Here is a 13,507-nt window from a genome sequence, read left to right on the forward strand (position 1 = left end):
GTGGCTGCTGGTGCCAAGAGGTCCCTCCCAGCCAGGGCTCTTCCTGTCAGGTGTCGTGGGCTCCCCCTGTGATTTTAACAGTCGTTTCCCTCTTTGCTCTCACCTGCAGACAGGGGCATCGTCTTAGCCAACATCCGGGGTCTCTTCATCCATGCTTCCATCTCCCTGAGTACAATACGTAGGAATGAGCCCCCGCAAACGGCTGGATCTGGGGAATAGCAAGGGAGGGGCCGTGTCCCAGGGGCCAGCCCCCGGCGCTCATGCATGTGTTCTCATCGGCTCCTCTAAATCACCAGTGATTTGGGTGCCAGATGGGGTGGGGGTGCGGGGGCTCCGTGATCTTGCAGCTGATCTTGGCAGATCTTGGCACCAAAAGCAAGAACAGGGGCCACTCTTTGAGCAACATCTTACGGTCTCAGTCCCTAAGGAGCGAGGTGGGCTGGTCTGCAGAGGGCTGGTCCCTAGCACTCAAGGGCTCCAGGGACCCCGTGGGGCAGGGGATCCCCTACAAGCCTGTGCTCAGCATAGCCTGAGCGGCTTTGGGCAGTGAGGACCCCCAGGCCCCAGCGTGACCCTCCTTGCTCTGACCGTCTGGGCATCAGGGTCCCCAGGGTGGGTCCCCAGCCTGTCAACACCCTCGACTGAGAGTCACCTGCCCGAGAGAAGTGATTAGCTTTGGAAAATTGCTGGAGGCCCTATGGGGAAAAATGCTCCCAGCCGGGTGACTGATAGCAACTCCCCGGGCCCTTATCTGTGTTCTCCCGGCTGCTGCCGTCCCCGGGGGGCTCCCCAGCATGCTCCCGGGGCTTCTCTCACTCTCAAAGGGCTGGAGACTAGAGCCAAGGAGCTCCCTCGGTGGGGCCTGGTGGGGCCCCGTATGAGCTGTTCATTTGTGCCTTCGCCGCACAAACATTTATTTATTAGCGCCTGTCATGGGGGCTCTGAGTCAGCTTTCTTGGGCTCAGATCCCAGCTGGGCGCATTTCTCGTGTGGCTTTGAGCGGTGATTTGACCCTGAGCCCCAGCCTTGTGGGCTGGCGGAGGAGGCTGGGAGCTGGGGCCGAGGAAAGGGTGGCCACTGCTGGCCGGGGCAGCCGGGAGCCAGAGGGCCGGAGCGGCCCAGCCTGGGGGCCCAGGGTGCAGACTGACGGGACAGGAGCCGAGACGGCAGAGCAGGTTGGGGCGGGCAGGGGGGCCGGTGGCTGGGGCCTGACGGGGGTTGGGGCGGGCAGGGGGGCCGGTGGCCGGGGCCTGACGGGGGCTGGGTGCTCACCGTCTCTTCTCTTTCCTCAGTACGGCAAGAAGAAACTCAAATACCTGCCTTACAATCGCCAGCATGAGTACTTCTTCCTGAGTGAGTGCTGGGGGCCCCCTCAAACCGCACTCCACAACGGCCATCTGCCTCCCCACCAACCACCTGCTGCCCCTTCAGACCCAGGAATCGCCCCTAAGCCTGTTCGAGCATGAAGGGCCGCCCCTCCCCGAGAACTGCTCCTGGCCTGTGGTGTAGATGGGACCCAGAGGCACAGGGTCCCACACTCAAGCGCCACCCCCCCCCCCCCCCGCCGTTGCGGAGAGGGGTGGGGGAGGGGCGCTGGTTGGGGGAGGGGTGTGTGTGCTCCCAGCCCCTGTTCCGTGCTCACCGGGCTCCCCCTGACTGACTGGTCCCACGTGGCGGGGCAGGACAGATCAGGGCATGTGTAAGCGCCTCTGCTCTCCCCACAGTCGGGCCTCCGCTGCTCATCCCCGTGTACTTCCAGTACCAGATCATCATGACCATGATCGCACGCCACGACTGGGTGGTGAGTCGGGGGGTACGGCTGGCCCGGGCTGTGGGGGGGCAGGGGCAGGTGGGCCTGGGGATCGGCTCGGTTCCCCCCGGGCCCTGCATCACTCTCAGTAAGGGAACATGCTCTGGGCCACGTGGCCAGGAGCCAGGGAGGCCACAGCCCTCCACGTTCCCCCGCTACCCACACACCGTGGGGCCAGTGAGGGGCCGTGGCCTTTGCCGAGCTCCCTCAGAAAGCTGGCCCATCTGTCCGCCACTCCAGCCACTGCCTCCCACGTATCCGTGTCCTGTGCGGCCCCGAGAGCCCATGGGCCGGGACCACCACGCTCCACATGCTCAAGGGAGGGCAGCTGAGCAGTCACTGGGCTGATAGGGGGGTTTGTTTGCTCAAGCCTCCCTGTCCCACCGCAGTGCTCACAACTCTGGAGGCCGGAAGTCCCAGACGAGGTGCTGTCGGTGTGGGTCCTTCTGAGGGTGGTTAAGGAGGACCAGGGCCAGGCTAGAGTTCTCGGCTGCTGGGCGGCTGGGTCTTCTGCCTGTGTCTCGGCGTCACTGTCCCCATGAGCATCTGTGTCTGCGTCCGGGGTCCCTTTTCTTAAGAACGCCGGTCGCAGTAGACTAGGGCTGCAGCTTAGTGAATTACATCGGCCATGACCCTGTCTCCAAATAAGGTCACTCGAGGCCTTGGGATTAGGGCTTCAACATGGGCATTGTAGGGGACACAATCCAACCTGTAACACCAGGCTTGGAGTCACCAGATTCTGTGTCCAGAGAGCGAGTGTGAAGGGGCACGTCCCCGTCCTTGGCATCACGTGTGCACGGGCGGGATTCGGCATAAAAGGTGGACGGAATGACCTGGATGGAGCAGTCAGCCATGGGCGGAGCCTGCTTGTGGGACAATGGGTTTTGTGGGGACACTCAGTGGAGGGTCCCTTAGGTATAGCGGGTTTTTTTTTTTTTTTAAATCCAGTTTCATCAATGAAAATATTGAGACTCTGAGAGCTTGGGACTTACCCAGGGTGACACCAGGGTCGAGCGCTAGGACCTAGGCCGTGTCCCATACTGTCCCCCCACTTCAGCCACCAACCTCTCTCGAATAACACCAACCTCCCTCGTGTTTCTGGAGCATCTGCAGGGCTTCCAAGTACTTTGCTTTGTCCTCTCTCGTTGGAACTATGGGCAAAGGGGCCACACCTGGTGATTCTGCTGGTGTTCTAGAAGTCTCCACCAGCCCTGTATTGGTAGAACCCGTACCACCCACTTCTAGGACACGATATTTTTCCAGAAGTGAGCGTTTCTTCTGTACTTCCTGTGTCCCAGCATGGCCCACCACGTTATGACTTTTGACCCTGGCTTAAGAGCACAATGACATGGGCCGCAGAGATAGAGTTACTGTGTAAGCTGTGCCATGGGAATTTGAACCCAGATCTCTCACCTATGGTAACTGCTGTTCCCACGGGGCTCCCCGGGCCTTGGAAGGAGCCACACAGCTGAAGAGGAGCTCGAGCCTGGCCGGGTGGGGTTTCGTGGAAATCCACTGCTGGGCGGATTTCCATCAGCTTTTGTGGCAGGTGACTCCTGCCTGAATATATACCTTTTTTTTTTTTTTTTTTAAAGCTGTGCTTATTCCCCAAGGGACAAAGCACTCACTAAGGACAGCGCAGGGAAGGAGAGAAGACTGCCTGCCTGCCTGGGATCGGGTGGCAGACTCAGGGAGATTTGATAGGGCCCCAACTCGGTGGTGGGGAGACAGGGCAGCCCTGCTTTTGCCCCTGCTGGGGAGCAGGTCTCCAGCTAGGTGGGAGGGACGAGCCTCCAGCCTTGGGCTCCTTCTCCAAAACAGCGGACTGCATTCTGCGCGGGGCTGGGGATTCAGGGCAGATAAGTTCCGGTACCACCACCCCAGGCGTCCAAGACTGTGTGGGGCAGAGGTGGGTCCAGTGCTGGGCTCTTCTTTCGATTTTGTTTGTTTGTTTTTAAGATTTTATTTATTTATTTGACAGATAGAGAGACAGCGAGAGAGGGAACATAAGCAGGGAGAGTGGGAGAGGGAGAAGCAGGCTCCCCGCTGAGCAGGGAGCCCGATGTGGGGGCTCCATCCCAAGATCCTGAGATCCTGACCTGAGCCGAAGGCTTAATGACTGAGCCACCCAGGCGCCCCCAGGCTTTTCTGATTTAAGGTAACAGAGAGCTTAGGTGCCAAGTGCAGCCCTGGCTTGGGGCCATAGTCCTCAACGGGAGCAACTCTCTTGGGCCAGCCGGCAACACCTAGAGACATGTTTGATGGTCACAACACAGGGGAGATGGAGCACTCCTGGCAATCGGGCATCTGGGGGGCACCTAGCCGGGGATCCTGCTGAGTATCGGGTCAGGCACGGCACAACCCCCAACGGCGAGGGCTGTTCCAGGCCCAGATGCCAGGTATGGGGAGTACAGAGGCTGATGCACTCTGAGAGCCTCAAGGACGGAGGTGTTTACCGTCCTGGCAGTGCTGGGCGGTGGCCACATCCTGGAGATACTTCCCAGCCTCCCTCCCTGGAGGGTCTCTGTGTCTGACACCACGACCTCTCTCTCCTGAAACCCTCCCTGTCAGCCTCCAGATCCCACCTCTGCTGGTTCTCCTCCGCCTCTCTGTTCCCCCATATTGCTTCACACCCTACCCCTGCAGCCCGTGGTCCCGTGGTCATGGGTCCTGCACGAGAAGAAATAAGCATCTTCCCCCGTGGATATACAGTTCCTTCGGCCGCACTAGGTGCACACACAAATGAAACGAAGGGGAATGTGGTGGACAGTAGGAGCAAACCTGTCACACTTGCTTCTCCCGCCCCCTTAGAGAGCCCTCGCTGGATCCCAGGTCATGCCCCGGGGCCTACTGCCAAACCTCCAGACTCTCCCTTCCCCTGGACCGCCTTCTCAGCTGATAGCACCCATGAGGGGACGAGCATGGATTCCTCACGACTAAGCTGTCCCCAAATGCAACTGCCCCGGTCTCCTAGATTGTTCTGGAATCTCTATCACCTCCTCAGAGCTGTGGGCCCTGCTCTCAGTCTCCATCATTTCGTGTCTGGGCTACCGGAATAACCTAATCCCTCCATCTCCAGTTGGCAGAGCTCTATTTTAAGATTTGAATGTGACTGCGTTCTTCCGGCGTGTAAAGCTCGCGGCGGTTTTCCGTTGGCTGAGAGGTAGAGGTCAGCGTCCTGAGGCAGACGCGGCCTGGCCGAATCCCCCTCCCCCTGGCGAGCACATGGGACACAGGATCTGCATGTATACCCAGCCCCCTGCCCGTTCGCCTCCGCTCATCACACCGCAGTCTTGCCTATCTGGGCTTTTTGTCTATACCGTCATTCTGCAAATGTGTCACACGGTTCTTGACCTCTGACGTAGCCCAGCCCAGCTCAGGCACCACCTCCCAACGAGGGCCTTTCCTAAATCCGAACATCACATCAGGACCACTCACGTGCTCCCCTTGCTGCTGTCCCCTTCCGTCTGATACCGAAGGGATCTCTGTATAAGCCTGTCCTTCCACACCCCAGGCTCCCGAAGGAGCTGCTTTGGCTCTTAGCACCCAGCTCTGCCCGCGGGTAGAGAGGAGGCATGCACGGGATTCGTGGAGCTTGACTGCACATAGACTTGAGGATAAGTTTGTCAAGCAGAAGGGGGGCGGGGGGGGGACAGGAGGCCCAGGTGGAAGTGAGGCCAGGTGCACGTGGGTCCAGAGGCTGTCCGCATAGGGGTGCGTGGGTCGGCATTTGGGGGTGGGATTTCATCCAGTATCCTCTAGTGGGGAAGGAGGTGGGTGGGGGCTTTGAGGATGGCAATGTCACGGTCCACGTTAGGCACAGAGGCCCAGCTGAGTACTCACACCGGCAGCCCGACCCAGGGCCTGTGCTCAGATCACTGCCCTGCTGGGACTCTGGGGAGGAAAAGTCATGGGGGAGAGGAAACCATGCAAAGGCCCTGAGGCAGAAATAAGCTGGGTCAGGGTGGCTCAAGAGAGAGCCGTTCCGGATCCCACCGAGCTCTGTGGGAAAGGCAGGTTCTGCTTGGGGCTAAGAAGGAGGCTCTGGTTGCCATGGTAGCCAAGGGCGAGCGGGAGACCCATGGGAGACTCTGGCTATGGCCCTGTGGAGGCACTCAGACTTGGGATGCAGAGAGGAGATAGGGACCCCCTCCTCAGGGCGCCTGCCCTTGGGGTTGCTGTGGAGGGGCGGGCGGCAGGGCTGCTGAGGGAAGCGCTCACCCAGGTGAGGGAAGACCTGTAAGTTCAGGATCCCATGGCCACCCCAGAGAGGGGCAGGAAGGGAGAGGGGACAGGAGGAGAACTGGGCATGGGAGGGGGACCAGCATGTCAGAGATGGCTGGGGGGCCCTTATGGAGAGGCGGGGCGGTGGCGCTGGCCTTTGCCCTGCTAAGAAGGAGATTCCCAGGTGTTGATGGGTTAGAAGACAGCGAAGGGCAGGGGCTAAGTGGTGGGGGTGGGGCAGTCTATGTACCTTCAGAATCTCTGGGACCACGAAAGGGCTGCTCCTGGCTGACAACCTGGTCCCTGCCCTGTTTCCCTGAAGCAAAGTCCCAGCGCCCTCCTGCTGCTCAGACACTCAGCATTTCCCCAGAAGCAAAGACAGTCACCAGCCCTGTGCAAGCAAGCGTCACATGCTCCGTGGACCTGGTGCCCAGCTTCCTCGAGGCCCGCCGGGGGTTCTTGCACACGGTCGCCTCGAGGGGCATGTGAGGGGCTGTGTGCACATGGGTGGTCAGGACGCGGAGCCAGGTGGGTAGTGGCCCCGGATCAAATTCCATTCTCTCTGCAGGACTTGGCCTGGGCCTTAAGCTACTACACTCGGTTCTTCATCACCTACATCCCTTTCTATGGTATCCTGGGGACCGTCATTTTCCTCAACTTCATCAGGTACCTGCTACTTGGCCTTGACAGGGCTTTGACACAGGGACCCCTGGGGAAGGGCTCCAAGCTCCCTGCTTCCTGCCCTGGGCCTCCTGGCCTGGCCTCTTGGTGCACCTGCCGGGCCGCTGGGACTAGGGGAGAAGGTCTCTTCCCACCTGGCCGAACTCCGTGGCCACTCCCGTGGCTCCCGCACTGAGCTGTGTTGTCTTCCAGGTTCCTGGAAAGCCACTGGTTTGTGTGGGTCACGCAGATGAATCACATTGTCATGGAGATTGACCACGAGCCCTACCGTGACTGGTTCAGCAACCAGGTGAGGGCAGCCGGAGCTGGACACCGGGGCCCCGTGGAGCCTGTGGGTCCGTCTCCACGCCTCCAGCCCTCGGCTGCTCAGTGGGCCCAGGGCCACGCTGGGCTTCCCTGCCTGTAACCTTCCACAGGGAGGGACCAGCGGGGAATCTGGATGGGCCAAGGTCTCCAGGCCAGGCAGCTCGACAGGGAGGGGTTGGGCCTCTCGGGAAAGAGATGGAGCCCTCATTCTCCCATCTGCTCCTGGGGTCTCACCCCTCCCCTCCGCAGCTGGCAGCCACCTGCAACGTGGAGCAGTCCTTTTTCAATGACTGGTTCAGCGGACACCTCAACTTCCAGATCGAGCACCAGTGAGCACGGGCGGGCGGGCGGGCTGGGAAGGTGGGTGGCCCTGGAGGAGGGAGGAGGTCACCAGCCCTGTCCGGGCGTGGGCAGCACATGGGGGCGACCTCCCGCCCCACCCTGGCCAGGCCTCCCGAGCGCGTCAGGCCTGGAGCCTGGTTCTGCAGCCCACCCACTGAGGTCAGGGGGAGGGGCTCACCAGCCCGAGGGACAGCCACCCTTCCCATGCGGCCCCAGCTTTGTAACCATAGAGAGCTCACCACTGGTCTCTTGAACCTTCGAGCCTAGCAGGGCAGGGGGACCGATCCCTTCATTGACAAGGAAACTGAGGCACGGCTCTTCCCCACCTCCTGTGCACCAGCCTCAGTGGGGGGGACACACACAAGGAGAGCCGCAGACGGGGTCTCCCCCACCCTGACTGCTGCTGTCTGTGCGGGCTGTGAGTAGGGGGCGGGAACGTCCTCACTCTGTCCCCGCTGTCCCCAGCCTCTTCCCCACCATGCCCCGGCACAACTTCCACAAGGTCGCGCCGCTGGTGAAGTCTCTGTGCGCCAAGCATGGCATCAAGTACCAGGAGAAGCCGCTGCTGAGGGCCCTGCAGGACATCATCAGGTAAGAGGGGGGCGTCTGCGGCTGCTGGAGCCCCTGGAGGTCCCTGGGGCTCAGCAAAGAGACAGAGAGGTGCGCAGCTGGGACTGGCCATGGTGAGACTAATGGCCACCACAGGACGCAAGCCCCTGGGGCCCAAGTGTCCCCAACAGGGCTCCTCCCTTACTAGGAAGGACCCGGCTTCAGCTCTGGGCTGGAGGGGGACCCTCCCTTGGTCCTCCCTCAGGCTGTCCCCCCGGGAGCCCTGAGCAGACAACCCTATAGTCCCTCTGAGAGCCAAGAAGCACCGCGCACCCCCCAGCGTGGCCTCCCCAGCGCCCCCCTTCCTGGGTCCTGATGGTCCCCTCCTCTTCCCAGGTCCCTGAAGAAGTCCGGGGAGCTGTGGCTGGACGCCTACCTCCACAAATGAAGCAGCAGCCCTGGGGCTGCCCACGGGGAAGGGGGAGCAGGTGGGAGTGCTGGCCACAGGGAGGGGGGCTTTTGTTCTGAGGGGTTCCACAAGGCTGGGGTACATGCTGGTTCGGGAATCCCATTCTTGGTCTATCTCCTGTTTTCCTCCGCTTTCCCTGCACTTCTGTCTCCGACACCCTCCCTCATGGGGCTGTCCTCTATCCGATGGCCCTTCACCTGCTCCCTCCCACCCCCAGGAGCCAAGAGAGGTGCTCTGTCCCGGCCCCCAACTTCTGTCCCCAAACTTTTGCCAGGCCAGAGGTCCACAGAGACGGCCTATAACACCCCTGTCCTGCTGCCTGGTCTCTAGGCCTCACACCTCCTTGTCTCCCTCAGATACTTCTGAGGACCGTGGCGGGTGGGGGTCCTCGTTGGGCGCCACGGCTCCCTGGCCTGTAGGCCTGGCCCCACTGTCAGCGTCCCCGTCACTGGTGTTAGGGGGTGTGTGCGCCTGGTGCCCCTGGCTCCCTCGCGGCCTGCACTGGGACCCGGGCCTCCCTGCTGCCACCCCTTCTCTTCAGATGCCTAGGGTCCTGACCCTGATCCCGGCTCCCTTTGCCCGCAGCGCAGCCAGCGCAGACCTCGGGGGCCCGGGCAAGTGTCCTCACCCCGCAGGAGCCCTCTGACCCGGGGCTTGTGCTGTTCCATCCCACCACTGCCATGTCTCCCCAGCTCCACAGCTTGGGACCCGGGAGCCAAGGGGGCCATCCTGAAAGTGGGCTTGGCCAGATCAGAGGATCAGCTGGCCTGTCGGCTCAGCCCTGTCCCCTCGTCCCCCAACATCCCCTTCAGCTGTTTGTCCGGGCTGGGCGATCGGACCTTTCTCCAAGGTGCTCTGTTACCTGCCAGGCAGTGCCCACCAGTCTCTAGCTGCTTGGCCAAGTGGCCTTGAGCCCTTCAAGCTGCCGGAGGGCGCCTCACACAGCCCAGCTCCATGCGGGGGCTGCTAGTGGGGACGTGCTCACACTGTCTTCTGCTCTCGCCTGTCCTCTGGTTTTTTAACCTTTTGTTACAGAGACATTCTGACGGGGTTGGGGGGAGCTGCGACAACAGGGCTGGGCCTTGTCACAACCTTCTACCAGCTGCCTCTTTAGGCCCCTGTGGTGGGCTGAGCCCGGCTCACTCACGGAGGCCACAGGGACCCCAACTGTGGGAACTGCTGAGGCCGCTGCTGTCGAGAAGGCAGTAGGGGCCCGGGGGGAGGCAGTCCCAGAGGACGTGACCCTAAAGATCTGGGGGTTTGGGAGGGAGACGTGATGAAGGTCAAGTGAAAACTGCAACAAGGAGTTTGGGGCCGGAAGCCAGGCAGCCAAGGGGATGGGGAGTGAGCGGGAGGGAGGGGCTCCGGGCTGCTGCGTTCGGAAATCTAACCCACTAACCAATATTTAGCTTCAGGGGAGGGGAGCAGAACAAGCTCAGCGGGGGCGCCTATGGGAGAGAGCTGTAGTCCCCCAGCTCCCCTGCCAGGGGGAGATGCATCTTGTGCGACGGACCTGCAGGTTGCCATGGCGACCCAGTGGCGAACACAGGCCCCAGGGGCTGTCCTTCCAGGGACACAGAATGGATCTATAGGGAACTGATGTTAATTTTTACCATATTGCTCCCCCACCCCTACATTTTTTGGAAATAAAAGTAATTTTATTCTCACTTTCTGCACGTTAATGCTAAGCGGGCTGTCAGGATGGAGGAAGGGGCTTTGTAGCCAGGGGACCAGGGAGAAAACTCATGCTGGTAGAGACAGGCTTTTTGCTGTCCCTTCCCCAACTGCGGTGGCCCTACCCCCATCCCCTGCTGCCTCCCTTCAGGAGAGAACTTCTCTCCCCTTCCACTGAAGTGCGTACACACAAACCCAACTCCAGATGTGGCCACTGGAGCCAAAGGAGGTTTCCTGGAAGGTCTCTGGAGGGCAGCAAGGAGGAGCTGGCCCAGGCCACCTTTCTGACCTCCCCATTCCGCATCTCTGTCCCCAGTTCCTCCTGGGAGCAGCTGTCTGCTCACAACCTCACCAGCTGACTGGCCTGTTGCCAGACTCCCGTTCCCCCATTTTCTGGTCAGTGGACAGAGCGCTGGGGAGCAAAGAGAATCTCAGAAGGGAGTTTAGAAAGCCCTGGAGACCTACGCTTCCGTCTTGTGGTCCCCACACCCTGGGGAGACGCCCATGCCATCTCAGCTCAGCCCACCAGCTCACAGGCAGCGGCAGACAGAGTCCTGGGTCTGTCCTACCATCAAGCCTGGGAAGTCCGGAGGGCTGTGCCAGGAGCCCAATGCTGCTCTGCTCCTCTGCCTCCAGGTTGGCTCAGCTGGCAGGTCAAGCTAGGTGTGTCCAGGAAGGGTTCAGCATAGCCAGCGCCCGGCCTTGCCTCTCCTCCCAGCAGGGCTGCAGAGGGTCCCAGAGAAGACCCTTGTGGCCTTCGTGTTTTCCCTGGGACCCCAGTATTGTGCGCAGGGACAGCCAGCTGTCCCGGGTAGGGTGGAGGTGGTTCCCCAATGGGTTCAGGGATTTGGCAGTGGGATCCAAGGTTGTAGAAGGAGCCCTGAGCCAGGAGACAGAGACCCACTGAGTGGCCTTGGGTGAGTCCTCTGGGCAGGTCCCGCCATTGATTCACCAAAGGCACCAGGCTAGAGTGAGGCTGTCACTCTCCCCGCCTGTGAGCCCTTGGCCCGGACCTTCCAGTAGAGAGGATTTTGAGTCTGAGAGACCATGAGATACACACCTTCCATCCTTCTTACTTGTGCCTGTGTTCCGCCTCCTGCCTGGGCTGGGCGTGGTACCCTGTCCCCCAGGATGGGACAGTACAGGCTCCCAGGGATGGGGAGGGTTGCAGGGAGGACCGATGGTCTAGGTGTACACTGTGGCTCTGAAGGCACCAGCTAAATGTGGGCTCGGGTCAGGGGGCACTGGGATCTTTCCTGTGTCTTTTTCCCACCGCGCCGTCTGTGTGCTCAAATATTATTACGCCGGTGGCAAGAAGCTGGGAACACCTGTACCTGCTCTCTGCTGAATCCCTTCTGTCCACATACTCCATGGAGGATCTTGCCCAACACGGAATCATGGGTTTCCCCACCCCCGTACTTCCCCCCCAAAGTCATGAGTCCCTGACTTGTAAGGTCCTGAGTGATCACAAGACCCGAAGCTTCCATTCTCGGGGGAGGCTGGGATCAGCAGGGAAAGGGCTGGCTGGAGGCCATGCGGTGGTGGCAGCCAGATCCCTGTTCCTCACCCAACACTCCGCCAGCCCATCTCCTTCACTCCCTCAAGGGAAGGGCTGTTTCCCAGAACAAGATGTCCCCTGACACCATCATGTCAAATGTCAGACCACTCCCAAGAGGCTCAGCAGCTGGCCAGAGGGGCAGAGCTGAGAGTCCGCTCAGCATGGTGGATGGCCCAAACATGTGCAGGGCCCTGGGGCCCAGAGGAAGGGTTGACAGAGTGGCCTGGGCTGTGTGTGGACCTGGAGCCCCCCAGTGGACCTGGCAAGTTGCTGAGGCATCCGGTGGGACACTCAGGAACCCTCTTGGTCCTTTGGGAGGAGCAAGGAGGCCTTTGGTGACGAAGGGCAGGGTGGAGGTGGCTGGCAGCCCTGGACTCCCACTGCCCTTGGGGGTCGCCAACCACTGCTCCAGAGACAGTGCCTTGCGCCAGTCAGGACTCCTTCCCTGTCCCAGCTGCTCCGTCCCTGGAGAGATGTGCCCCTTTGGATGGGATGCAGCTTCTCAAAGAGACGCTGGTCTGATGCCTGGCCTGGAAACGATAAGCTGTGGGTCTCAGGGAGTGCCTACAACCTCTAAGGAAGAAACTGAGGCCCGAGGGGAAGGCGTGGCCCAGGTCTAGAACTCCAGGTTTCTTTTCGCTGCATTTGACGTTTCTTTTCATACTAGCCCAAGCCAAATCACCCCGTTCAAGAGCAAATGTCCAAGAGAGTTAAGGTCAGGTCCTGAGAGCTTGGAAAGGGCCAGGCGGAAGAGGCAGACAGGCACTCCCAGACCTGCGGGGGCAGTGTGTGTGCGTGTGGGTGTGTGTGTGTGTGTAAGCCCCGTGAAAGGTCTGTGACCTGGCCTATCACATACGAGTTCCTTCATAACCCAGACCAACCATTCACCATTACAGGCAGGGCTGGCTCTTGTGAATCTGCTTTCCCACCACCTGCTGGGGATGCCCACGGGAGACTCCGTCCATGCTGGTTGACGGAAGGAATAAATCAGCGAGTCCCGGCTGCCCGCAGCCTTTCTGCTTTTCCTCTGCGCTCAAGACTGAGTGTACACCATCAGGAAGGGATCCCGGGTTTCTTGGAGGCTCCCCCAAGGCCCTTCCTTCCCTCCTTTTACAAAGCTGGCCCACAATGCCTAGAGTTTTTTGTTTCGGGACTCTGGAAGAGAACTCCTGATGGAGAAGGGGAGCTCAGCTCAGGAGAGGGGTGATGACCTGTGCACATGCGGGACAGAGTGGGGCAAGGGCCAAGACATCCCGCCAGTGGATTTTAGGCAGTAAGAGGAGATCCAGATCGGTTGGCTACTTGAGGCCAGGCGGCTTCCAAAACGGTCCTCTGAGCAAGTCACTAGGCCACCCCTGATTTGAAGAGGGAGCGCGCGCTCCCCGAGGCCACCACTAGGGGCAGCGCGGAGCGGGGCCTGCCCCACAACGGTGCAGGTACTCCGGACGCCCCTAGGTGGCGCCCCAGGCTCAGCATCCCCTAAGGCAGGGAGGTGCTGCCCCCCCAACCAAGTACGGGGTGTTGACATTTCCCCTAAGTGCACAATCAGGGCAACTGCAGGAACCGCCCTGGCTGCTCAGGAGGTGGAAGGAATGCCAACCCAGGGCTCACACGGCACCCGGAGTCAGCAGCGTTTCCGTAGGTGGCCACAGGAAGGGGATCTCCCAGTAGAGGGAACAGCCCGGGCAGGGACCCTGAATGTGAGGTCTGCTCTAGACATACAGAGTTTGCTTTCAAGGCAGGAAGTACCTCTCAAGAAACAAACTGGGTCAGAGACAGCCGCCGGCTTGTCCCAGGTGAGAGCAGGTGGGGCCCCAGGGTGCTGGACTGCACATGTGCATTTTTAAAAATTTCTGAACCCTGTTGCCAAGTCCTATGCAAAGAACCTTCCACA

At 60.7% G+C, this 13,507-nt stretch overlaps 1 protein-coding gene across 3 annotated transcripts in view; it reads left to right on the forward strand.

Moving 5' to 3' along the window:
- The window catches only part of FADS2 (fatty acid desaturase 2), a 31,439-nt gene extending 21,391 nt beyond the window's left edge, over window positions 1–10,048 (forward strand). For 2 of the 3 annotated variants that reach the window (XM_032356955.1, XM_032356957.1), the window contains exons 6-12: window positions 1,293–1,353; window positions 1,725–1,801; window positions 6,603–6,700; window positions 6,908–7,004; window positions 7,271–7,350; window positions 7,829–7,954; window positions 8,309–10,048. In XM_032356955.1, coding sequence (XP_032212846.1) covers window positions 1,293–1,353; window positions 1,725–1,801; window positions 6,603–6,700; window positions 6,908–7,004; window positions 7,271–7,350; window positions 7,829–7,954; window positions 8,309–8,360 — 591 coding nt within the window. In that variant the 3' untranslated portion in view covers window positions 8,361–10,048. The remainder of the gene's footprint in view (window positions 1–1,292; window positions 1,354–1,724; window positions 1,802–6,602; window positions 6,701–6,907; window positions 7,005–7,270; window positions 7,351–7,828; window positions 7,955–8,308) is intronic. The other variant, XM_032356956.1, reaches the window with a different exon arrangement.
- Window positions 10,049–13,507: the final 3,459 nt, after the last annotated feature.

This window comes from Mustela erminea, chromosome 9 (genome assembly GCF_009829155.1).
Source record: "Mustela erminea isolate mMusErm1 chromosome 9, mMusErm1.Pri, whole genome shotgun sequence".
In the NCBI taxonomy this organism is placed as follows: domain Eukaryota; kingdom Metazoa; phylum Chordata; class Mammalia; order Carnivora; family Mustelidae; genus Mustela; species Mustela erminea.